Source organism: Chelonoidis abingdonii, chromosome 1 (assembly GCF_003597395.2).
Source record: "Chelonoidis abingdonii isolate Lonesome George chromosome 1, CheloAbing_2.0, whole genome shotgun sequence".
In the NCBI taxonomy this organism is placed as follows: Eukaryota; Metazoa; Chordata; order Testudines; family Testudinidae; genus Chelonoidis; species Chelonoidis abingdonii.
This window is the reverse complement of record NC_133769.1, coordinates 57,625,585-57,650,925: the sequence shown is the minus strand read 5'-3', so window position 1 is coordinate 57,650,925 and position 25,341 is coordinate 57,625,585. Positions and strand designations below refer to the sequence as shown.

Sequence of the window (25,341 nt, the reverse complement as noted above, 5' to 3'; positions counted from 1 at the left end):
GCCCTGTGTCCTTGAAATCTTTATATATCCTTCAAAAATTATGTATGTGGAAATAATTCATTCTGTAATCAAGCGAACAATTAAAATCAAATAATTCTTGATAAAGATAAGCAATAATTTATTCCTCTTTGATCTTCACAATTATCACATATTAGCTAGCTACATGACCAATGCCACTACATACCATGGGAGAATTGCCCACTTACACTTTACTTGGACAAATACAATTGCAATTTACAGGTTAAATGTACTGTACAATGGGTCATTCTTAGCTGTACAAGACGTGGCACGTGACTTATTAACAGAAGAAATATACGATGTAAAAGTTAAACTGCCTGTTATGCCAGTAAGTAAGGATACTGTATAAAGCATTTTGTTTTGGTACTGTATTGTTACTAAAGTAGAAAAAAGAAAACTAGAGAAATAAATCAGATCTTAACTTACAATACATACATTAGGGTAAGAAATTGTCTCTTCCATTTTTTTAAGTTTTCTTTTGTTTTTTTATAGAAATGAATATTATGAATATATTGCAGAGTAAAGAAAGATTGCCACCTAAAGAAGGTATCATTATGTGAAAAACAACTGAAAAATTATCAAGTAATTTTGCTTACAAAAGAGGTCAAACTATAAACAGTCACAAAATATATAAAAATGCCACCTTGAACGAGGCAATCGTACTCTACCTAAACCGGTAGTATACTCTTTGAAATAGTTGTGTTCATACAGTAGTAACTGATAAAAAGGCATTGTGCACTCTTGTCCCATCTGGAGACTTAGCACCATGTGTCATCAGTTCTTGGATTGTCATCCAGCTGTCCAAGATTTTCTTGTTCCTTTTTTTCATCATCTTTTTGTGACTAAGTTCAAGAATGTTAATTTCTTTTTTGCCCTCGCTGCCGCTCTGTGGACTTTCCTTAAGACACTCTAACCTGCTCCGCATCATGAACTCTCGCCGCCGCCTCTGTTCCTTGGCTCGCACCAAATGCTGCTTCCGCTCTTCTTTGCTCCAGTAACGACCCATCTTCATTTCGCTCATCGTATCATCATCTGTCGTCATCCCACTGCGCTCCTCTTTAATCTTTAAGGCACGTTCCTTCAGGATTCTGTCTCGCACTGGTCTCTTAGTGATATACCTTGTTCCATCACTCCTTATTTTCACTTTCCATTCCATTTTGGGCTCTGTACACTTCTGTGAATCTTTGCACATGCTAACTAGACTGAGCTGACTTTGGGCATACTCCACTGCGGATCTCTGTTGGATCAGCTGCATATAGCTTTGATAATGCTTTGCATGAGCAGGTATATTCCCATACCGGTATGAAGAGCTATGATATGGAGATAGGTAAGGAATGTGCTCAGTGCTTTGCTTCTCCTGCTCTGTGAAACTGCTACTTTCTGCAACCGTTTCCTTCTCTTCAACAGTGCTGTTTTGCTCAGTGGTTTTGGTTTTGGATGGGGTTACCTCCGTACCACTCTGTCCAGTACACAATTGATTAGCTACAATTGTGCTTCTCAGGTTTTTCCTGTTGGTGATGCTGATCATTCTCTGGAGCGAGCTATCAGGGGACTGCTCTATAGTCAGTGGAGTGCTCCTGCAGCTTTCTGCTGTGTTGTAAGCACTGGAACTGTCTTTGTCAGATTTTTCTGGGTGCTCTATGATGTCATCCAGTTTACCTCTTTGTACATCTATGCTGGTGTTATAATTCCTGAATCCTCCATCATGTAATGCCCAAATGTCTCCATACTGATCCTTCACCTTTTGAAGCCTGTGAGCCTGCATTATATTCTGACACTCAAGCTCAATATTTCTCAGTTCCTCATTGAGTAACTGTAGCTCATGCTCCACCCCTTCTTGCTCCCTTCTGTTACACTGTATTGTACTGCTCGAGTAATACAGATCATACTCTCCATGGTTTTTAATCTTGCACTTGAGCTCCAGCAGCTGCCGAAACCTTTCACACTCCTCATCTTGATTTCCAATGAAATCAGATTCAATGTATTCCCCAGACACAAAGCTTTCATTGCATTGGAGTTCAATGCTTCCTAACGTATCCTGGCTCTGCCCCAGCTCCCGGGTGCTCTTCAGGGTTGTTTTGTTCTGCTCATCGGGTGCATTTTCCTGCTCTGAGCTCTCATCATTACGCAGACTCTCATCTGTAGGCCCCACTCCACTGTCCTTCTCATGGTTATTGGATGATGAAGTTGCAGTGTCCGTTGTGCCGTCCTCCTCCTCATGCTTTTTTGGCTAAGAAAATGAGTGAACCAAAATTAGTAGAAAATACAGACTGTATTAAATTAAAATATTTTTCAGTCCTGTCCTTCTTAAACAGCTAATTTAATCTATAAGAATTAATTAAAATGATGAATAAATCCCATTTCTACTACAGCTGGCTAGAAAATGGAGATCCCTTTTCATGAAAGATTTCACATTTTGAAAAAAAATTTAGCCTGATTCAGCATGAAAAGGCAAAAACATGATTTTTTTCACAGAAAGGGATTTCCACTTTTCAGCTTGCTGACTGCTTATCTGGAAGGATCTTGCATTTCACTTTCTCCCCGCAGGTGGAAATTCATAAAAGTCTTCCCAGCAGGCAGCCGGAGAGCTGTCATTTCAGTTTTCCTGATGGCAAATCAAAATTTTTCAACAAAACCCAGGATTTTCTGTCAGAAAATCATTGCTGAGGAAAATTCCCGACTGGCTGTAATTCCTACATTCTTATGGCTTTTACACATTCCTAAGCATCATGCTGTAGGCTCCACAGATCACACTAAGTTCCTCAAGAAGGGAGCAAACAAGGGGATGAAATATAGCACATCTGTTTTACTGAAACATTGCCCAGGAAATAAATATCCCCCTTCCCAGCAAAGCCAACACTGTGTGGTACTGAAAGAAAATTAGCACAAGGTGGAGTGCAACTTTTGGCTCTGGATTATGGCCACGATTATTGGAGCTGAGCTGTTCTCAAACCTGGAGCAACCAGCAATGCCTGCACAACATCACAAAGTACATGAGGCAGACCACTTAAGCTGGGAGCAGTGCAATGTAGTATGGCACTAGGAGGCCTATTTGCAGCAGGACACTGGGGCTGGGAAATCTCTGTGCACACTGCTCTGGCACAGCTGAAGACAACACAGTGGTTAGCCTAGTCTTGCATAGCCCTTTCTACCTCTCCCATCACCTGCTTTTAGCATTATGTCAATGGAAGACTGATAGCTGAACTCTAGAACTTGTTCAGGTAACTTGAACAGACTTTTCCCTAACCTATCCTTTGGAAGGCTTTTTGTTTCCTAGTTAAAATCTACTTTCCACAATACTAACCCATAGTCTTTCACCATTAAGGGTAGAACAACACTGAGTGCCTGTCATGGACCTAATGTCAAGCCTTTTTGCAGTTGATTTGAATTCATGTCCTACTCATTGTACCTAACCTATTTATTGTGTGCTTTAATGCAAAGAGCAATACATACTGCAACGCTGAAGGGGTGCATGCTTTTTTTGTTTTCTAACTAGCTATGCTAAAGGCATTTCCCCCTATTTCTCTTATATCACTATCATCCAAAGGGCAATTTATATAGCATACTCACTGTATGCCTAAGTGCACCCAGCACCAGCCAAATGTGTTTTCTCCTTTAGAAGGTGTAATTACACAATTAAATATAATGGTTAGTAATAGTAAAGGGAGAAAAAGGTACAGTGCACCAATGAGAGGAAACAGAATCCAAGAGACCACTCTCATAATAATTGCTGTTTTTCTTTTACCTTGATAGATAGTGGAAGATATGAAAAAAAAAAATTAAATGCACCCTACACACACTGCATCATTTCTGCTTCAGGATCATGAACCCCTCAATTAGTCTCTTTTGTTCAGTTGTTGGTAGAAAATGGTGGCAACTGGTGGCCCAATGAAAAATAGAAATAGACAAATAGATAAATAAATAAATGTAAAGTGTGGTAGAGTATATTAAATTCAGAATGAAACCCATGATCAACAGAAAGCAGTATTCACGACAGCGCTGTCAAAAGTCTCTAAGGAGACATCTGTATCTATAGTAATTTTAGTGGTTCTTCCTCACTAGCAGTTAAAACTTAAAAAAACAGTTATCCTTCATACTGACATTGTATATTTCACACATAAATATACATACACTCAAACACCATATATGCGATGGTGAAATACATGCATCATCACGTGACAGCGGCCGACTGGTTCATCTGCATCAGAAAAATATTTCCCTCTTTCTTGCCCACTATTCTCATTAATTGTGGAATCCTCCCACCAGAATTTAATTGGTTTGAGGGGTAGGACAGAAGATATTCAGTCCTGGACAGCTGACAAATGTAAGTCTACTATTTCATGACCCTTCATAGTCAGGATCTCTTGGAAGATTACCTTGGAATCCTGGCTTTACAGAAAGAAGGGACAGGAAAAATAGTACCAATAACATTTAAAGTCACACTGAAGCACTTCCAAATTTTTTTTTACTGTAAGATGTGAGCAATGCACACAGATTATATGCTGGCAGGCTGCACTGCTCTATTAAGACTTTGTTGATACTTCTTTGAGATGTAAGCAATGTTACCATTCCAAATGCATGCCAATATATTGTTTTTACTGCACCAGGATGTATTTCTTGTCTATAATGTTCATTTAATACTTCTTTCTTTACCCATCTGATGCATGACTGTGATGGAAGACTTTTTAAGACTTGGTACAAGTTTCTAAAGTGATTTAGGCACCTATGCTCCATTTTTGCAAGTGACTTAGATACTTAGAAGCCTAAATCCAGTGGGACTAAAGACCAGATTTTCAAAGGTCTTTAGGTGCTTAAACATGCAGATCGGTGCCTATTGGGATTTTCAAAAGGCACTAACTACTATGGAAATCAATGGAAGTTTAAATCAATCAGAATCAGGTGTCTAACCCGCTTAAACAGTTTTGAAAATCCCACTAGGTACCTATCTTCTTTATTAGGTGGCTAAATACTTTTGAAAATCAGGCCCCACACCTCTAAGTTTTTGAATTAGTAGATCTTATCCTTTCCTACCTGGCTTTTATTCTTTGATTGGAAAAGGAAGACAAGCTTGTACCCCTTTTCAACTTCCAATTCATTTCTCAACTCTGAATACATTAGTTCAAATGAAGAAACAATCTCTCTACACCTGCCAGCTAAATTGAATCCAAAAGTTATTAAGGTAAAGATTTTCTGAGCAAGAGAAATTGAAAATACTGACATTTGGCAAAATTTAAATACACCTCTACCCCGATATAATGCAACCCGATATAACACGAATTCGGATAGAACGCGGTAAAGCAGAGCTCTGGGGGGGCAGGACTGCGCGCTCTGGTGGATCAAAGCAAGTTCAATATAACTCAGTTTCACCTATAACACGGTAAGATTTTTTGGCTCCCGAGGACAGCGTTATATCAGGGTAGAGGTGTACCAACATTTGCTCCATTGTGAAGAATGAAAATAATGTAGATACTGAATGTAGTATATGACATACAGTATCACTGGGACTCAGGTTCTAAGTGTTTACGTCACTTTTGAAAATAGGACTTAGGATGCTAAATCCTTTAGACATTTCTGAAAATTCCACCCATCATCTATCGAAAATTCAAGATTCTGTTTTTTTACAATGTACAGTGTCAGTCTTCTTCCCAATTACTTCTGTTTGAAAGACCAAAAGGCTCTATAAGCTGCATTTATGCAAAAAGAACTGCAGATGATGACAATCCCAACCTAGTAGTGTGTACAACCCAGCAATAAGTGAACTTCAAAAGGTTCTATGTTTCACATTGGATAAGATTCATTATTGCAAGAATGGCTAATCATGCTGGAATGCAGGCATGGTTCCCACTTTGATTTTACAACTCACAATACATTTGGGAAATAAACCCCAGAGTGCTTTTAAGTTTGAAAGCAATCAGATAAGAGAGATCCAGGGGAAGGGAGCAGGGTTAGTAGGAGCTGCTGCTCCAAATCAGAAGAGTGGGCTACCTGGTCCCCCTATGAAGATGAAAGCGAGACTGACAGAGGTGTGAGGGGTTGCCAGTGAAGGGCTAAAGATGAGATTCTCCAGCCTCGACTGGAGTTTTTTTAAATATCCCGGCAGTTTATCAAAAATTTAAAAACAGGTGAAAATCAGTGCAAACAATTAACTTTACTCTTTTCTGGGTAAATATCAAGGTTAATATTGGGGGGCATGAGGACTGAAAAAAGCAACAAATAGAGAAACGTAAGTGTTTACTATTTATGAAACCATTAACTCTAATCCCCATTCCAAGAATTCAAGTTTTTTAAAATAGTTTATTGTAGATGACTTGTGCAGTTAGCTTGATATAAGAGGTTTCAATAGCACAGGGATGGGATGGGACAGGAGTGCTTGGCACTCATCAGCAGGTAAGGCTGGGAGGGGAGACAGATCAGGAGGGGCCTGTTCTCCCAGGTGTAGCCTCCTGCTCTCTGTGGCCTGTCACTGAAGCACTTGGTGGGCTCGGCAGGGTCCCTGCTCATTTTGTTCCTCCACTGTGCAGCTGCAGCATCAACCAAGCCCAGTTTCCCTTCCCTATGCAGGCGTGCTGTGCTATCCAATGGGGAGCTTGCAAGAGGGAACCTGGGATTGCCATTTTGAGCAGGTAAAAATCTGAGTGGAAACTGGAAAAATCCAAATACTTGATTTTTTTGAAGCCTAGGAATTTTTCAGGGAAAAAAAAAATGAAAATGAAGGGTCCTACTTCAATGACAAACTAGATGGGACTCTTAAAATAGGTCTGTTCTGAAAACATCTAGTCTGACATCCTGCATAATACTGGCCATAGAACTTCCTCAAAATAAGTCCTGCTTGAACTAGAGCACATCTTTTGGAAAAACATCCAATATTGATTTCAAGACGTCCAATGATGAAAAACCCACCATGATCCTTGGTAAATTGTTCCAATGTTTAATTACTCTCATTGTTAAAAAATTATTTCCAGTCTGAATGTGTCTAGCTTCAGCTTCCAGCCACTGGATTGTGTTATACTTTTGCCTGCTAGACTGAAGAGTCCATAATCAAATATTTATTCCCCTGGTAGATATTTCTAGACAGTCATCTTGTAATATATATAGTACTATATAGTAGCAGTGAACTATATAAAGTAGTAATTTACATAGCAATATATGTACCATATCCTGTACAATATGTCCATATTGTCTTTATCCCACAATGGGACCCTGTCCTAGCTATGGCCTTGACAGGTGACTCTGATATAATTCACAAATAAAAGTGACAATACACAAGACCCTGCATGTAAAAGGGCTTGTAATATTGTGCTGTGACCTCAGAGAAAATGTAGAATCAGTGCTTTACTCCTCTCACATTCTGCTAAAATTTTACCCTCTCATATCCAGCCTACACATTTATTTCTAAAATATTTCCTTATCAAGAATGTACTGCAGTTCAGAGCATCCTCATGACAAAGTGCTATCAAAGCCTTTGATTCAATTTTTTGACTTATCATTTCATTCTCTCTTAATAGAAAAATACACCTAGAAAAATTTCCAATGATACATTTAGTGTCAGTCCTACCTGCTCCACCTCATTGGCTGTGAACTGCATTACTTCATTATGCTGTTCTTCCAACATTTCCAAGTTTAACTCCTCTAAGAATTCATTCCTTTCATCATCCAGCCACCCCTCTTCCAGCTGCAAAAGAATATATTAGTACACTGCATTATGTTAGTGGGGATGCATGCTAAAATAAGGTAAACCCAAATGGCAATGCCTGACTAGTTCTTTTTATCATAATGATTCTCTTCAGAATACCAGGCTTCTATAGTTTGCCTCTCCAAAAAGAAGAAAATGATGATTAAAAAAAAATCAGGGACTCTTAGGCCTTTTATCCTTTCTTGAAACAGTATGACTGATTTTCTCTCATAATGAAGGAGATTGCACAGCACAGAGCATTATTTCCTTTCAAAATGTATGAAAGGCATACCACATAGTCCTGGAGCTGTCATATTCATTACCTCCAAGAGCCCCAGTGTTAAAAGAACTGCAATGATACTAATAGGGCCATGAGATAATCGGGCTCTTTCCTCCTTTAACAACTTCCTCCCCAGGGTTGTGTCCCAGTGCCTGAACCTCAACAGTGCCTTCACTCTGGGTTTCCATCACATTTCTCTTATTGCTCTTCCACGTGAATGAACTAACAAACAGAAAGGAGACGGGAGCACTGACTGATGCAATGACTAAACTTTTTTGTTCTTTGGCTCTATCTTTGAACTGACTTTTTTTTTTTTAAAGATTAAAACATTACTTTCATATTCGTTGAAGACAGTATTATAAAAAGAGGAAAATGGAGGCCTACTATTTCAGTCAAGTTAATGAGATATGGCTGTACACACATACACAGTATTATGTGCATGTCAACAGTAAGTCTCCATTTGTGTTTCTGTTCCCTTTCCAGATGGCATGCTGGGGTAAAAAAGGAAAATACTATCACTGGAAGGGGAATGAAGTAGTGTTGCATGTCTGCTAATGGCAGTGTTTTAGGGGCAGAAACAGGTAACAGAGAAGGAAGCTGACAGAGTTGGGGAAGGGCAGAAATTAAAATATTAATTCAACTACTGTAGAGTATGAGAAAATATCAAGTTACCTGTAAAATGTTATGGACATCACAGAAGCTAAAAACAGTGTAATTGTATGCAACAATCCAACATGGAACTAAGTTATTTTGTGTTGTAAACAAGGACAACTCCATTGAAGCCAATGGACCTTTGGCCCAGAGATGCTAATTGTTTAAAATAACAAGCAAGTAAACAAAAAATCCCTCCACAAACCAGCCAAACATTGGACAGGTATAAAATGTTGATTGAGACTCTGTGGCTCTTTTTACCATATTATGGTATCTACTTAGAACATCAATGTTGAGGTTTCATTCATGGTTTTTCAAATGCTTTTATTTGTTATGTATAGTCAATCCTTTGACCTTATAAAGAATATAAACTCCAAAGTTTTACAGCACAAGCAAACCACTAACTGCCTGGGATTAGGAAGAAATTTCCCTCATGGGCAGATAATTCAGCAATTGTCCTTCAGAGGATTTTTAAACCTTCCTTGAAAACATCTGGTGCTGGCCACCGTTGTGGACAGGATACTGCAGTAGACGGAGCACCGGACTGGTCTGATCCAATATGACAATTCTTATGGTTCTTAAAAACATAAATATACATCCCAGTGCAAATGTGTACTGATGCACGTGTGCGTGGGCACATACACATTTGTTTCACGTGGTTATTTGTGTATGTTTCTTGTATGCTCAGTTTTTAATATTAACTGATTAATAATCAATGTTGACTAGTCAGAGAAGCTTTTCTTGTTAGTTATTGGATGTGGCCAGCAGTGAGTCCTTGAAACACTGCCATTATGAGTTCTTTCTAAAAGAAAGCTTCAAAGATTAGAACTTAATCTTGCTTTTTTTTCTCCAGTGTTTGCCTTAGTAAGGACTTGTCTACACATGAATGCATTACCAGTTATACCAGCATAATTACAATTATACTGGTATAGTTAAACCGATATATTATACCAGTATAACCCCCCCCCCCTCCTTGTGGACACTCTTATTCTGGGATAAGAATGGCTATTTTCAAATTTGCTTAAACTCCTTCCAATGTGACATAAGATAAACTGAAAACTGGACCGCGTACATTGGAATTAAAGTATTCATATGAGGACTTATACCGGTATAACTAGATCAGTTTAAACTCCCATCTTGTCTTGTACTGGTATAGCATTCCTATGAAGACAAGACTGAGGAAGGTGGGATCAGGTCTTTTGTTGGGTTTCTACAACTGGGCCTGGCAGATGGATCCCTGGGCCTGTGAGAGCCCCACTGAAATGAAATAAAAAAAAAAGTAGAATCCTCACACAAATCTTTTAAAAGCTTCTGAAGGGGCTCTAAACCAAGAAGGGATATAACTTAGCTACTTACATCTGAGGTGAATAGCTTTACTCTGCCTTAGTATATAGCCAGTTTTCTAGGAACCATTTAGAAAGGCTAAGAACATAAAGGAAATATATGCTGAAATTTGATCTTGCATAACTAGCAGATTCAAGCCGGGATTCCGGGTGACACTGAATTACATTTATTCAATTTAAAGTGTACAGAATATGTAGTCACCAAGTCTGAAAATATGAGAACAATATGAGAGACAAATGGTAACATAATCAACTTCGCTTGGACTGCTGACAGATGGAGAGAAGAGTGACAACGTAATGTCCTTTTCTGCTTTGTGGTGGGATATAAAAGGAAGCAGAAATAATCCTTTTTTTCCTCTCCTTTACCTTGATGATTAGCCTGACATCTCCCACTGCAAAGATATAAAAATGTCTTTGCAAGGCATCAGTTTTGTTTAAAAGCCAGAAGTATATTTTAAAATTGTGTGGCAAAAATATCTATTTCCTATTAAATAATTTGTACTTGATGAGAAAACTCATGCGACCAGTTTCCCTTGAAAACAGTTAGATAGGAGTAGGTTTGCTGAATAGCATTGTCATCAAATGTCCATTATCAGGATCTAACTGAAGAGTTTACTGAAACATTGCTTAAAAAAATAATCCTCACCCAGAGCCCACTTCAATCCTGCCACAAGCAGGTGCAAACCATGGAAGAGTGTAAATTTAGTCCCAGAAATCAGTAAGAATCATCAATCAATAAATACGTATTTTTGAAGTTCCACTTCACATTTAGTTAAGTATCACATTAGTACTAGATAATCAACTGTATTTATATGTATGTATGTTGTATTTACTTGCAAAAAACCTTTTAGCAAGTACAATGGTAAACAAACTCCTAGTAATATAATGTTATTTTTTTCTGAGGCTACAGGTTAGCAAAGATCTTTAATTATAGTTTTTCCATTTTTTTTTCATGAACCTCTGCAATCCTGTTTTTCAGTGTTCATTTCTTATGGATGACAATGACTGTACACTATAACCCAGCTCCTGGCTCAGTGCATCTATTTATTCTAACCTGTATCTCTGGTCTTGCAACCAGCAACACAATTTTCTTGCATTCATCACTGGAGAGCAATGCCACCGCCTCCTCCCGATTCTGGACATCTTGGCCATTTATCTAGAAAACAAATGAAAGTGGCACATTAGTTTCCATTTCCACAAAGCAACACACAATAAAGGGCAAATATCAGCTCATTTGTGGTAAATGTATGGACAATGAAACTCACACAATGGGCTCATCTTCAGCTCCTCAGTGGTAAGTGCCTTCACTCAATTATGCGTTTACTGTAAGAGCTGTATCGATCGTTGAAGGATGGCGGACATCAGAGGAAGCAGTTATGTTCATAAATGTCCAACCTGCGCCCTAGCAACATACATCTAGCAACACAATTAACCAGCCCCTGACAGGTGACGTTCATCTTTCTCCGTTCAGAGTAATGGAAGTGTCACTCTGAGATAATAGTGCTGGTGGAAGCAAGACTGGTAATACTACAGCTGAAATCAGTCATATTGTATGCTTGTAGAGAGCCAATTAGAGGGCTACAGTATTATCTTTCATCAGGCAATACTTACAGGCCACTGCTGATTGATATTTCATTTAATCATTTTATATTTGTGTGTGCGACTCGGTGTCCAGAACCACACAAAACATCCCCATTGGGATAATCAAAATAAAAAATGAATCATCTGTAAAAACCTGTTTTTTCTCCAACTTCTCTCTGCAATTCTGCCTTTGTGTTAAAAACAATCATACTAATAACTATACCTTAATGTATAGATTTTACAGGCCCTTTCAACTCTACCTAAAAATGCTGCTTAAGAAAAATCAAGTTTCAAATACAAAGCATTTTTTCCTCTAAAAACATCACGCTTTGTTTCACAGCACATGAAGTGGATTTTCCTCACTGTGCCAAACTGCATTGTCAAAAAATATTTAATCCATCTGAAAAATAATGGGGACAGGCTAGAGGGCAAAGGATTTTAATAATTTTATGGAATAAAAAGGTTTTCCCATATCCAGCGTAGTTAATCCATCTCCTTTTGCAAGGGTTCCGTTTCAAAGCTAGTAGCAGCAACTTCCTGGTAGAAAAGTACCAAGCAAATGTGCATGTGCACAGCCTGAACACATTGCTTTGAAAAAACAGTTTTAGTTTAGATTAAATAAAATCACAAATATGCACTGACTGTTTGCTTGGTTATCACCAAAATCTTTTGAGATACCTCCATGGAGATGTGGAGGGAACAAAGTGTGGACCGCAGAAGAAATGATACTCACTTCCTTGTACACAGCTGCCCTCATCAATATACAGATACAGACATATACAGAGACCAAGGACCAGATGCCTCAGCTAGCATAAACTGACATAGCTCTGTGGTACCAATGTCAGTTTATACCAGCTGAGGATCTAGCCCATAAGGTCTCAGCATGCATCTTGAGCTGAGTGGCTTAGTGGCTCAAGACAGATCATTACAGGCTAGAACTTGTGGTAGCTACAGGCTGCACTATCATAGTGAAGATAAAAGTGACTCCAATACGCCTCATTTTATCACCAATTAGTTGCGTATGTGGCACTCATTTATGCTGAGTTTGATGTCCATGGATGAAATCAAACAAGGACTAATCAAGATCTATGGGACCTTACTTGTACAGTCTATTCCCTTTATTTTACAGTGCATGCTGTGTGAGGTAAACAGACTATTCTCATCTATTTAAGACGACCATACAAGAGACAGGAGTTGCTGTATGTAGTATGCTAGTATTTAAATTATCCTGGAAAACATGAGGAAAGCTGCTATATTACTGTGAAAAGTATAAAAGCAAGCATCCCCAACCCTGCGTTCTCCAGATCTGAATGCAATCCATGTGTAATGACATTGTCATCTTCCATTTCTCTGAGTTATCTCATCCATAAGAGTGGATGGAGGGTCAGTGTGCCTTTGGCTATGAAAGAAAATCTCACATAACTCACCTGGTGTTAATCTTAATGATCAAACTTCTGGCTGTATATCAGCACTGATGTTCAAGAAATGCTATTAGTCTACAAAAATGCAATAGAATTACCTACAGTCTTCTCTCACCTCTGGAGTCTTCACTCACAAGTGAATTGAGTTTGATGGTCTCAAACTAATATCTATCAGCTGCCTGCCTATACTGTGCCTGGCACTATAATTCACCCAGAAATGTTAAAAAGAAAAGAAAGTGGCATGGAATGAATCTATCATTAATGCATTAAAATGCCTTAAAGATGGGAGTCCACGGAGTTTTAGCCTTGTTGAAAAAATAACAAGAATTCATTTCAAATGTCTTTTTTATTTAAAAAAAAGAAAAGAAAAGAAAATCACCAACATATGTTGTTCATTGTTCTTGGAGGACTGATTGTAGACAGATGGAGAAGCCAGTTCATTTGTTTTCCAATTCCTAATCGTATCTCTACATAATCTCACCAAACTAAAGGACTGTTGTCCTTTTGCAGTCATACAACCATTTTTTATTGACAATTCTAGCACAGTGAATTTTTTTTCTTACATTCTGGACCATACAGAAAATAAAATAAGAGCTCCTACATGAGCCCTGACATCAAAATTTAACTTATTATTTCCTTTTTGAAATAAAGGCCACTTTAGAATCCAGCTTGTAGATCCTATTGTGTTCTGGAGATTAGTTTGATTCTCAAAGCCAATACTGGGGTAAGAAATATAGCTATGGTTTTCAGCAGAGATGTTTCCTGTGGAAATGGAAAGACTGGAGGGATGGAATCAGATTGATTTTGCAAAATTCAGAAGATGCATGTGCCTAAATTAATTATTGGCTTATAGAGCTGTTTCTGAAGATGCAAATTACCAACAATTACCACTAGGGGCATTAGTAAAAAGAGGTCAAAGTACAAGTAAAGTTGCCTGGAAATGACGGGAGGGGAACTGAAAAACACCAGTAAAACAAGAGGAATTCTGAACTTCTGATTTTGGTAGTAGTGATCCATGATTTCTCTAAAACTTCCTCTCTGTAAGTCCAAATGAAATCCACTGTCAGTCTAGCTATTTTCCTCTTTTTACAGTTACACTACCCTCTTTCCTGACCTAAATACCTACCCATAATTTGCCCTTTGACTGAGCTGGAAGGAGACAGATTTCATTCTAGTGTGTAAGACTTTCATTAAAGGGACACTCTGAGATTCGAAATCTTTGTCCCAGGAGGAAACCAGCTTCTTTCAGTGCTGAAAACTTGTAAACAAGTCATTGCCCACTCCTGACTTTGCCTTCCCCAAGGTTGGAGTTTAGTCTCTCTCCCAACACACCTGTTATTCACTGTCCCAGCCAGCAGTTCTGAGACTAGCAGGTCTTAAATAAAAAGGTGAGGTTACATCACAATTTTGTACAGTAGTTCAAGCTAGCTATTGTGTAATGTCTGCTTGTTAAAGAGAAAGTGAAACACATTCCTTTCTGAATACCAGTTTGGCTAACATTTCTTCTCATCCCAAACACACACAAACCAGTCAGTTCTCCCCTTAAGTATCCATTTGTGAATCACAGAATCATAGGACTTGAAGGGACCACAAGAGGTCATCCAGTCCAGTGCCCTGCACTCATGGCAGGACTAAATATATTTGACCATCCCTGACAGGTGTTTGTCTAACCTTCTCTTAAAAATCTCCAATGATGGAGATTCCACAACCTCCCTTGACAATTTGTACCAGTGCTTAACCACCCTGACAGTTGGGAAGTTAACCTAACCTAAACCTCCCTTTCTGCAATTTAAGCCCATTGCGAACAATTTTTCTCCCTCCTCCTTGTAACAAACGTTTATATACTTGAAAACTGTTATGTCCCCTTCTCAGTGTTCTCTTCTCTGGAAGAGAAAACATGTTGGTCTGAGGAATTCTAAAAAAGCATATTTTTACAAAGGCTAGTCATCCAGTTTTGTGAGACCCCTTTGTAATTCTTCACAGTCTGCTTTGGACTTAATTTTGGAGTAGTTTTGTATCATCTGCAAATTTTGCCACTTCACTGTTTACCCCTTTTCCCAGATCATTTATGAATATGTTGAACAGCACTGGTCCCAGTACAGATCCCTGGGGGACACCACTATTTACCTTTCTCCATTCTAAAAACTGACCATTTATTTCTATGATTTGTTTCCTGTCTTTTAACAGTTACTGATCTATGTGAGGACCTTCCTTCTTATCCCATGATAGCTTACTTTACTTAAGAGCCTTTGGTGAGGGACCTTGTCAAAGACTTTTTGAGGGTATGTCTACGCAACAACTAGACACTTCCAGCTGGCCTGTTCCAGTTGATTCAGGCTCATGGGGCTCGGGCTGCAGAGATGTATTATTGCTGTACTTGGGGTGGGGTTCTAGGTCCCTGCAAGGCGGGAGGATCCCAGAGCTTGGTTGTCTACACAGCAATGAAACAGTCTTGCAGCCTGAGTCCTGCGAGACTGAATTGGCTGGCATGGGCCAGCCGCAGGTTTTGCTTTGCTGTGTAGATGTACCCTGAAAGTCCAAGTACTTTTTATCCACTGAACCACCTTTGTCCATGTTTGTTGACCCCCCTCAAAGAATTCTAATAGATTGGTGAGGCATGATTTCCCGTTACAAAAGCCATATTGATCTTCCCAACAAATTGTGTTCATCTGTGTGTCTGATAATTTCAACCAATTTTCCTGGTACTGAAGAACTACTTGCACGAACAATGATTGTTCTTCTTGTGAATATCATTATTTTGTAAGAGAGCCTTGCCAGATAAATATGTAACGATAGCTGACACAAACCTTAGGATTCAGAGCATTTTTTTATTCCTGCTGTTATTGTTGAAGGCAATTGATAGTGAGGCCTGCTGACAGGCCCTGTGCTTTATTTGAGAAATGTAGCTCAAATCTGGAGGGGCAGAACAATCTGAGGGCTTGTTTACATAGAGCCGCAGCCTGGACTACAGGGGTTTGAATTGCAAAGAGTGTTAATATGTTGTGCTCTAATGCCCCTTCTGGACTCCCTCGGTGAGAACTAAAAGGCACCTAGTTCATGAACTCTGTTAACATGAGCGAGATATCCTTTTAGTTTGCACCAGTAGGGTTTATTGGGGGAGCAAAAGCACGGCACGTTAGAGGGCTCTATAATTTACATCCCTGTAGCGTGGACTGTGGCACCATGTAGAAACCCCTGGATCATCAGAAACGAAGAATAAAAAGAGTACAGTAACTCCTCACTTAACGTTGTTGTTATGTTCCTGAAAAATGCAACTTTAAGTGAAACAATGTTAAACAAATTCAATCATCCCATAAGATTTAATGTAAATGTGGGAGGTTAGGTTCCAAAGAATTTTTTGAGGGGCAGGCAAAAGGCATTATACTGTATACTGTACAGTACTGTACTGTACTGTGGTTAGGAAGTGCCCCTGGCTTACCCCACACAGGCACGACTCACTGCAAGCAAGGATGCTAGGAAGCATCTTTGCAACAGCAGCAGCAGCTTCCCTGGAGAACAGGCTCAGATTTTGACAGGAATGCTTCACACCTGCCTCTTCCTGTCCCCGCTCCACTCCAGGCCCACCTCTTCCCACCCCTACTCCACCTCCCCTCCAGAGCATGCCACATCCCTCCCCCCCACAAAGTCCTAAGTGCCACCAAACAGCTGTTTGGAGGTGCTTAGGACCTTCTTAGGACTTCCCCGCTCCTGCCTCTCCCTCTCAGAAAGTCCTAAGCGTGAAGTGCTGGGAGAGACGGGGAGGAGCAGGGAATTCCCCCCATCTCCACTCCTCCCCCTCTCTCCCAGAAAGTCTTAAGTGCCACCAAACAGCTGTTTGGCGGTGGGGGAAGCGCTGGGAGGGAGGGGGAGGAGGTGGAGAAGCGGAACTTGTGCAGTGCTCCCTTGTAAAGTCGCTGATCTTCCATAGAATCTTACAAGCAGGCAGCCAAATGACGTTATAAGGGAGCATTGCACAACTTTAAATGAGCATGTTCCCAAATTGAGCAGGGACGTAACATTGAAACAACGTTAAGTGGGACAACATTAAGTGAGGAGTTGCTGTAATTGGCTGAATGGTGGATCACCAGCGAAATCAGAAGGTTCAGTTATAAGTGGTGGAGAGAGAACAGAATAGACAACATCAGGTAAGCTCCCCACCCCCCAGAACATTAAGGAATGGACTTTAGAATCACAATCTCAAAAGCTTCTGATCCATGCTCAATATTACTCTAAGTCAGAGGTCCTCAAACTGTGGGGCAAAAAGAATGAAAATTGTTGATGCCCATGACTCAACATAATTATATCTTTTGACTTGAGTTTTCATAAAATACATTCCAGGTTATCCCACTTTACGCAACTAACACTAGACACTGGCCTTAGTAAGCCTATGGCAAGGGTCTGGGAGGTAGGGCAGAGGGCAGGGTGTGGGGCTGAGGATGAGGGGTTCAGGGTGCAGGAGGGGGCTTGGGGTGGGACAGAGGGTTGGGATGTGGCAGGGGTGAGGGCTCTGGCTCTGGGGGCATAGGCTCTGGGGTGGGGCCAGGGATCAGGAGTTTGGGGTGCAGGCACGCTGCCCTAGGGCTGGAGCCAGTGGACTCCCCCAAGTCCTCTCCCTCCCAGCAGCAGCTAGCTCTAGGGGAGGGGCCTTTCTCTCTCCCCACCGGCAGGCAGCATGGAGCTCCCGGGGAAGGGTCCCTCACTCCCTGTTGGCAGCAGTGAGCTCCGGGCCGGGGGAGAGGCCCGCAGCAGCCCTGCAAGCCCCAACTTGCTCCCCTCCCCCGTTCCCACTCACCCCAGACCTCTCTCCTCTCCAGGTTGCTGCTGCGCAGCAATGATCGTTATAATTTGAATCAGGAATGTGACCCAGGGCCTGATATTCTGCGACCGAGTAATGGGTTGTGACCCATACTTCAAAAAACACTGCCCTAGGGGATGCAGAGGAATGTTTGAGGGAGTGGGGGGTGCAGCTGGGGCCTGGGCCAGCCAACCATGGGAGGGAGCGCAACCCAGCTCTGCTCCTGGCCCTGGTTGCTGGCATCCTGGCTGCCAACCCCGCACCCAGGGCTCTGGCTGCTGGCCGAGGCTCCACTCCCGGCCCCACCCCTGACCCCAGCTCTGGTCCCAGCCTCGGCCCTCTTACCCCTGTCCACCTTCCCCCCGGGAGCTGTGCTCCCAGCTCTGGGGGTGAAAGGGTGGGGGGGAAGGGGAGACAATGCAGAGGTAAGCGGGGGCATGAGGTAAAAAGTTTGGGGACCACTGCTCTAAGCTTTACCCAAATGTATGCTATCAAAGAATAATCAGCAAGACTCTCACCCATATTTATGATTGCAGTGGCCCTATTTAGAAAATGACATTGAGAAAAACAAGAGAAAAATAAGATTTCTCATACATATGCCAAAAAAGACATAGGATATGGGGCCATCAGGCAGAGCAAGTTTGTCAGTCTCATTTTTTTCAATACCCCTACTCTAAATCCCAGCTATTGCCTTAAGAAAGAGACAGACATAGTTTTTTCCATGCATCAGAACAACAAAGAGAATTATCAGCTCTCATCAACAATCCACAGTGAGGACTGCACTGTATTGTTTTTCAGGAAGGAGCTCAGGGGGAAAAAAGGGGCTTATAGACACATACTTGTAGAATGCGGTCTCCTTCTCGGATCCGGCCATCTCTGGCAGCAATGCTGTTTGGATCAACCTGCACAGGACGGTATTCAAAAACTAAGCATGAAAAGATCTCAACTTCAAACAACTCAATTTGTAGAATTTGTAAAAATGCCATTGTTTACATTGTGGAAAGACAGTCTAAATCTTTATTCAGTCAGATGAACATACCAGTTCTGTGAATAATCACAGAACCTTGTTACAAAACAAATCTAAAGACAGAGAGGGTTGAGCTGGTGTATGATTTTCAGAACAATATTTTTCCACATGACTGTCAAGCACTAACCTTCAGCTGTCATACAGCAGAGTATTAATGACAGAATTCCTAGGCTCTGGAAATTCACTTTAGGCTGAGGTGATTTTGAAGTTGTGCTAATGAGTGGTTGATTTCTCCACACAGCAGGTCTATGTCTGGTTAAGGAGATGGCATAATCTCCTTTTCTGAAAACATTTATTTTTAAATAATTGTATCAGCTATCAAGCTGTGGATTTTTCAGTTCCCAAAGAATTACAAGAAAAACAAAGGAAGATCTACAGTATAGAAATCATTCATGGATCCTCTACACCAGATCCGATTTAAGTTGCTTAATTTAAAGTTAGCTTAGCATAAACAGATATTTAGGGCTCCATTAACAGTTTATCAGAGTCACAATAGCTCATCCTTGAGCAATGACTTGATCTTCATAGGTGAAATACTATCTATCACCTTTCACTTGATGGTTATCTTAAATCATTTATTTTACCTTGTCGTGCCAAGAGTAATTTTTCAACGTAAACATTTTGAGCATTGCATTTGGTTTGCACATTACATCTTGTACAGATGTTAGATATTATTTTCTTATTGTGCATTGCCAGACAAAAAAATAAGTCTGAAGAGTTTAATCAAGTGTGAAAGACAATACAATTAAATATGCACAGTGTTGTTGTAGCCGTGTCGGTCCCAGGATATTAGAGAAACAAGGTAGGAGAGGTAATATCTTTTATTGGTCTAACTTCTATTGGTGAGAGAAAGACAAGCTTTTGAGCTTACACAGAGCTCTTCTGACCTGAAGAAGACCTCAGTGTAAGCTTGAAAGCTTCTCTCTCTCTCACCAATAGAATTTGGTCCAATAAAAGATATTATGTCACCCACCTTGTGTCTCTAATAGAATTAAACTTACTTTAAATAAAGGACTGAGAGATTCCAAGCAGAGCAATACCCCCCATTTGGATATTTTCACATACATTAACAGTGTTGTTGGCAGTTACAGAACAATCTTTCCGTTCCCATTTTTATGTGATTCATTGCATGGCAATGCAGGACAATTCTTTCTGCTAAACTCACTCCACTTCTGGCGTTCAGATTTTTGTGCTATGTCACCTGAAGGTGACAAATTGTATATCAAATTCATTCATGACAATAACACCCAGCTTGGACTCATAAAATTTTTGTCTTCTCATCTGGAAAAATTGCTCTTTTAAAAATTATTAGAGACTCACATTAAATTAATGCACCTGAAAGTCTTTCTAAGCCTGATACTGCAAGGTGCTAAATACCTCTTAGAGGGTGCTGAATACTCTTACTTCCCATTGAAGCAGATGGGAGTTGAGATTATTCAACACCTCAAGGCGTCAGGATCAGGCCTTCTGTTTGTTAGCTGGTAAAGCAAAGCAGAGTGCTAGGACAGACTAGATTTTCTGATAGATTCATCTCACATATGGTTTTATGCTGTTCCTCTTTTCCTTGAACATATGTGATCATTGTAAAAATAAATTAGCCATTGTAACTGTTAGTAACTGCAGTAACGGGAGAACATGCAAAGTGTGGAAATCAGAACTTTTCCTGACTTTCCACACATTCGTGGGATTTCATTCAAATTTCAGAGAATGCTCCAACTTTGCACTTTTCCTAACTATGATGTTGTATTTATAGCATCACATTAAACAAATTATTACCACAAATAAGGTGGTAATAATTATATTACTTGGGCAACACAATTTACTCTCCTAATTGAAAGTGACAGCTAGTATTACTGCAGTCAGGTCTCAGAACACTTGTTTCTATTTTTCCATTGAGTCCGCCCCACTGCAACTTTACCTCACTGACATAGATTCCGGTGTCTTCCTCATCATCTGTTCTATAGCAGACAGTCAGCCCCAGCTTCTCTTGACTGCTAACACGACACAGCTCGACCTCCTATGAGAAAACAGACAGTGTGGCCTTTGTCTTGGGAAGAAATTCTGCAGTAGAATGGAGAACTAAGTCACTGAGATTCTCTTGGACAACCATAAAAAAGTTTTAATAATCTCACTCAATACAATACAATACATCTCCTCGCATCGTGTGCATTCCTATGAGGAAAACATCCCTAATACATAAAGGAAGGAAATCTAAATATATTAAAGCTGTAAGCTACATAAGCACAGTTAGGTAAGCCATGCCTAACTCCGAGAAATATGGATTGCACTGATTTTGCCGGATTTTTTTGGGGGGGGGGTGGGGGGAGACTTTTGGATCATAGGAGCTGCTTATAGTATATTACATAGTCATTTTACTCCTATCACATCAACAACTGATTTACAAGATAGAGGACAGGCTGGCTACTCATCAGTCAATCCATCACAAATGAGTGTCACTCTCTTCCACTAGCAAGCTAAGTCATAAAGCAAAACCACAGCCTTCTGTTAATAACATAATTCATCCCACAGCCAGTTCAGTGCCACAGCTTAATAGTAAGTGTTGTGAGATAATTGATGGATGTGTCAAGGATTATCCTGGGGAGTTGCTGTGGTATCCTTTCTGTGATCCGTGCCACTCTTGTGTTTACACACTCCTGCAAGGATTTTTGTACAAAATATGCCTTGTGGGGTATCATTTGAAAACTAATAACACTGTGGTTAATAATATAGTTGTGAAATATATGTAACAATGCTCTATGTGAAATTATGGACATTCACTAATATTATGCTTTAGAGTCTGTGAATAAAAAGTCTACAGATCAGGCATGTCAGGAGGACATAACAGGTTTTCTCCAGACAAAGGAAAGAGGCTGACATCTCAAACCAGGTGTGGTCCAAAGTCTATGGTCTGTTGTGGAGGTTGCAGCTGGAGAGAGAATTAGCATAGTAATGACCACCAGTGGGGGAAGTACCAGGATGGAGTCTGATTTCCATACCTCATGTCTCTTTCACTGAGCTTGAACTAATGAATTTTATCTGGGTGCTTTTTAGAAGAATAAATTTCAAAGGATCACTGAACTATAAAGAGAAGGGGAACAAACCCCTAAGTTAGTTTACTTTAAGGAGACAAAGAAACCATGCAATTTGATCTCTGTGAAGAGTCTTTGTGACCAGTCAAAAGCTGGAAAGAAGATTATGGTTGAAAGAAACCATCCTGAACAAAGACTAGGCTAAGTTTTAGACTTTTAGATGGGTGTTTTCACTTTATTTGCCTGTAGCTGTCTCCACCTTTATCTCTTTTACTTGGGATCACTTAGTCCATGCTCTTTTGTTAATAAATTTGTACTACTTTTGTTATAAATCATCAGCGCTGGGTAAGTTCAGTTGTGTACTTCTAGTAAGCTGACAGGTTGGAATGCTATATTGTCTCTGTAGAGGGACGTGAACCTAAAACTTTTTCTGTGAGGGTCCAGGGAGAGGGACTGCAGGATAACAATTTTGGGCAAATTTGGGACTGAAAGGGTCCTAAGGTCAGAATGCAAGGAGTATCCAAATTGGGCAAAGCCAGAGTGAGGCTTGTGGGCTGCTGACAGGCTGTTGGGGTCAGAGCTCTGAATCAAAGCTTCACAGTCAAAAGACACAGTGGGTTACAAAACAGACTTTGGTTGAACTACTTGCTGCCCTGGTGAACCCCAAATGTCATACTCCCCAATTATGAGATGCTGCTGAAAACGTATTCTTACTGCCAGATGTCCCAGCTGTGGTGTCTGAGGAAAAGTACAAGTGTCCAGGACAAATACTAGAGTCGTCACTACTACACACACCAGTACAAATATCTAGGATTTCACATTGGAAACTTATACCAAATACGAGTGTTGAATATTGTGAAATAAATAACCTTAGTAAAGAATAATCTATTATATAATAGAGTGGCTTAAGTTTGTTTGATAAACACTGGATTTCAGCCACTGGATTTCTTTACAGCCATTCTGAAAACTAGATGGGGCTAGATTGTATTTGGCTCTCCTGAATGCACAAATGGAAAGAAGAGAAGAGGCCCATGATATCAGCCCTTGCACCCAGGGAGCACAAGGACTATCCTGGTTTAGTATTTAGAGCAGCCCTAGCCTTCCCAAAGGGAGCAGGAAGGGTGATGGTGGGTCTGCGTTCTCTACTCCTCCTAAGCAGGAAAGAGAGGTAATCCTATACCAGGGGAATGAAGGCTGCCTTTCAATTTGTGAGTCACAGCTATACTCCCAACACACCAGAGACAGCTCTGGCCTAGGGCACAATGCCTTTAAAGGATAGGAAGGATGGTCTAGGGACAGGGCACTGCACTGGGACTCAAGAGACCTGACTTCTGAGCCAATCAAGCCACTTGACCTGTGCCTTAGTTCCCCATTTGTGACATAGGGATAGTATCTCCTTCCTCACAGGGATATTATAACGATAAAGTTCATTAATGATTGTCAAGTGCTAATATACTATGATGATGAGGACCATATAAATGGCTAGATGGAATTGCTCATTCTGAGGCAGTACATCACCGTACTTCCTCCTCTGGATGATTATGGCTTATAATGACAATTTTGCCAATGGTTTTCATGACATTTTGATTTTTATTAGAGAAATTTTGTAAAAGGACACTACTGCTTATTGTATTCCTGTTCCTTCCCTAGTATATAAGCATGTGCTCAATATATGTAGTGTAAACTGTATAAACTTCTGTCTTGATTTAAGACATTTCACATTTTAATAAGCTAATAAGAAAAGAAGGGAAAAACTGTCAGATTGTTTTTTCTTAGAAAGGATGGTTGCTTTAAATATCTATTTATATGCTGTGGAGTGGAAAGAGAATGTGCTATATGTTGGGTTTTAAAGAAGGAAGCTGAAATCTTATTTCACGAAGAAAGAGAATTACTAACAGTGAACTGATTTTGGCATTGGGAGTGAAACTATGTATACTGAATACAGGCCTATTCAAAACCCGTAATAACTGATGCCTCCAGAGGGAAAAAGAACACTTGACTAGAATGGTAACATTAGGACAGAATTACAGTAACAGAACAGCTTCAATTACACCAACAAGGTATACTTTTAAAAGAATAAAGAAGCTCGTGGTCCCTTGGAGGCCTATAAGGAAGCCTAAATACATCATAAAGGACTGAGACTGGGACCTTTAAATCAAGGCAAATGAGGAGTCGTGCACAAGCTGAAATCCATTGACTTTCATTGTCCTGCCAACACAACCTTTGAAACTCCCTGAACCGAGGATGGACCGGGACCCAAAGGACTGCTTTGAACATAATTTCTTCAGTTTATAGTGACCTTGAAGTTCTTTTGGATGATTCATCTCAAAATGCTTTTTACAATAAAGCTGTATGAATGTTTCACCTTGGAAATTAACTGAACCCTTATGGAAGATGTTGGTTTAATGAGCAGAATTTAACTATTCAGGGCACGAAACAAATGAACAGGGACACATATTCTGGTCCTGGAGTCTGAAAAGTTTGTTAGGACTGTCACTGTATGATGAAATGACTTGCTTGTATTTGATCACCATCCTTTGCTGGATGGAATGCATCAGGCCTGCACATGTATTCTGCCTGAGTTGCTGGGGCTGTCCCTTAGCTCAACAGTAGAGACCTGAGATTGTGTAGGCAAAAATCTTAAATTAATTTCCCATTGCAATGTGTATAAAGGTGGCGAATGACTGCGGTACCCATCTGTATGTGGTCCTGGATAATTATAATCTCTCAAAGAGATTGGAGACTCCTCTGAATAGTCCATTTTGAAACACTCATATCTAGAGCTGGAGCAGAATTGCCTGCTAAAAGCTTCATGTTCTTTACTTTGTAGTCACCCAGTCTCTTACCCAGTTTAGGACAGAAGCTGGAAAAGGTCTGATGTTTGGTATGGAAACAAGTCTTCCAGAGCCAGAAGACTGCACATACAATCTGCTAAATTAAACCTAATTTCCTTTTCATGGTGTACAAGACACATTAAGTATCCTACAGCATTACTCAAACCCAAGCCTAATGTGACATTTTTTGAGAATTCACAAAGATTTTGCATAATACATTAAATCACCTACCAACCCAAGAGTCAAGAAGCCTTGCACCTGGGGTAAACTGACATGGCTCCAATAACTTCAATGGAGCAACACTGAATTGCACCAGCTGAGGAGCTGGTCCAAAAAGCTCATTTCTCGTCCAGAGAAACATCTGACAATGGACTTTGTGACAGCTGTCTGTTGGTGATTTCCCCCCCCTGATCTTTAACACAAGAAAGAAAGAGTCTGGCAGGAGCAGTGCATATGTGAAAATCATGATTTTCCTCTTTAAATCCCTCTTGGGTACACATACATCTGTTTCCTCTTATTTTGTGTTTCTTGTTGTTTTGACGTTTGATGACTCAATGGCCTTTCTTCAGAATTCAATACGAATCCTGTGAAGAGTAAGACAATGTACAATGGCCCACATCTGTGGGAAGGACGGAAACAGAGGGAAGAGGCTGGAGTGAGGATCTCCCCCTAGCCTCTGACAGGCAGCCA

General features: G+C 40.3%; 1 protein-coding gene across 3 annotated transcripts in view; it reads right to left on the bottom strand.

Moving 5' to 3' along the window:
- Positions 1-266: 266 nt before the first annotated feature.
- The window catches only part of PDZRN4 (PDZ domain containing ring finger 4), a 412,100-nt gene continuing 387,025 nt past the window's right edge, over positions 267-25,341 (bottom strand). For all 3 annotated transcript variants that reach the window (XM_032773100.2, XM_032773098.2, XM_032773101.2), the window contains 5 exons: positions 20,707-20,805; positions 18,601-18,663; positions 11,019-11,120; positions 7,574-7,690; positions 267-2,248 (listed from right to left, as the gene is read on the bottom strand). In XM_032773100.2, coding sequence (XP_032628991.1) covers positions 722-2,248; positions 7,574-7,690; positions 11,019-11,120; positions 18,601-18,663; positions 20,707-20,805 — 1,908 coding nt within the window. In that variant the 3' untranslated portion in view covers positions 267-721. The remainder of the gene's footprint in view (positions 2,249-7,573; positions 7,691-11,018; positions 11,121-18,600; positions 18,664-20,706; positions 20,806-25,341) is intronic.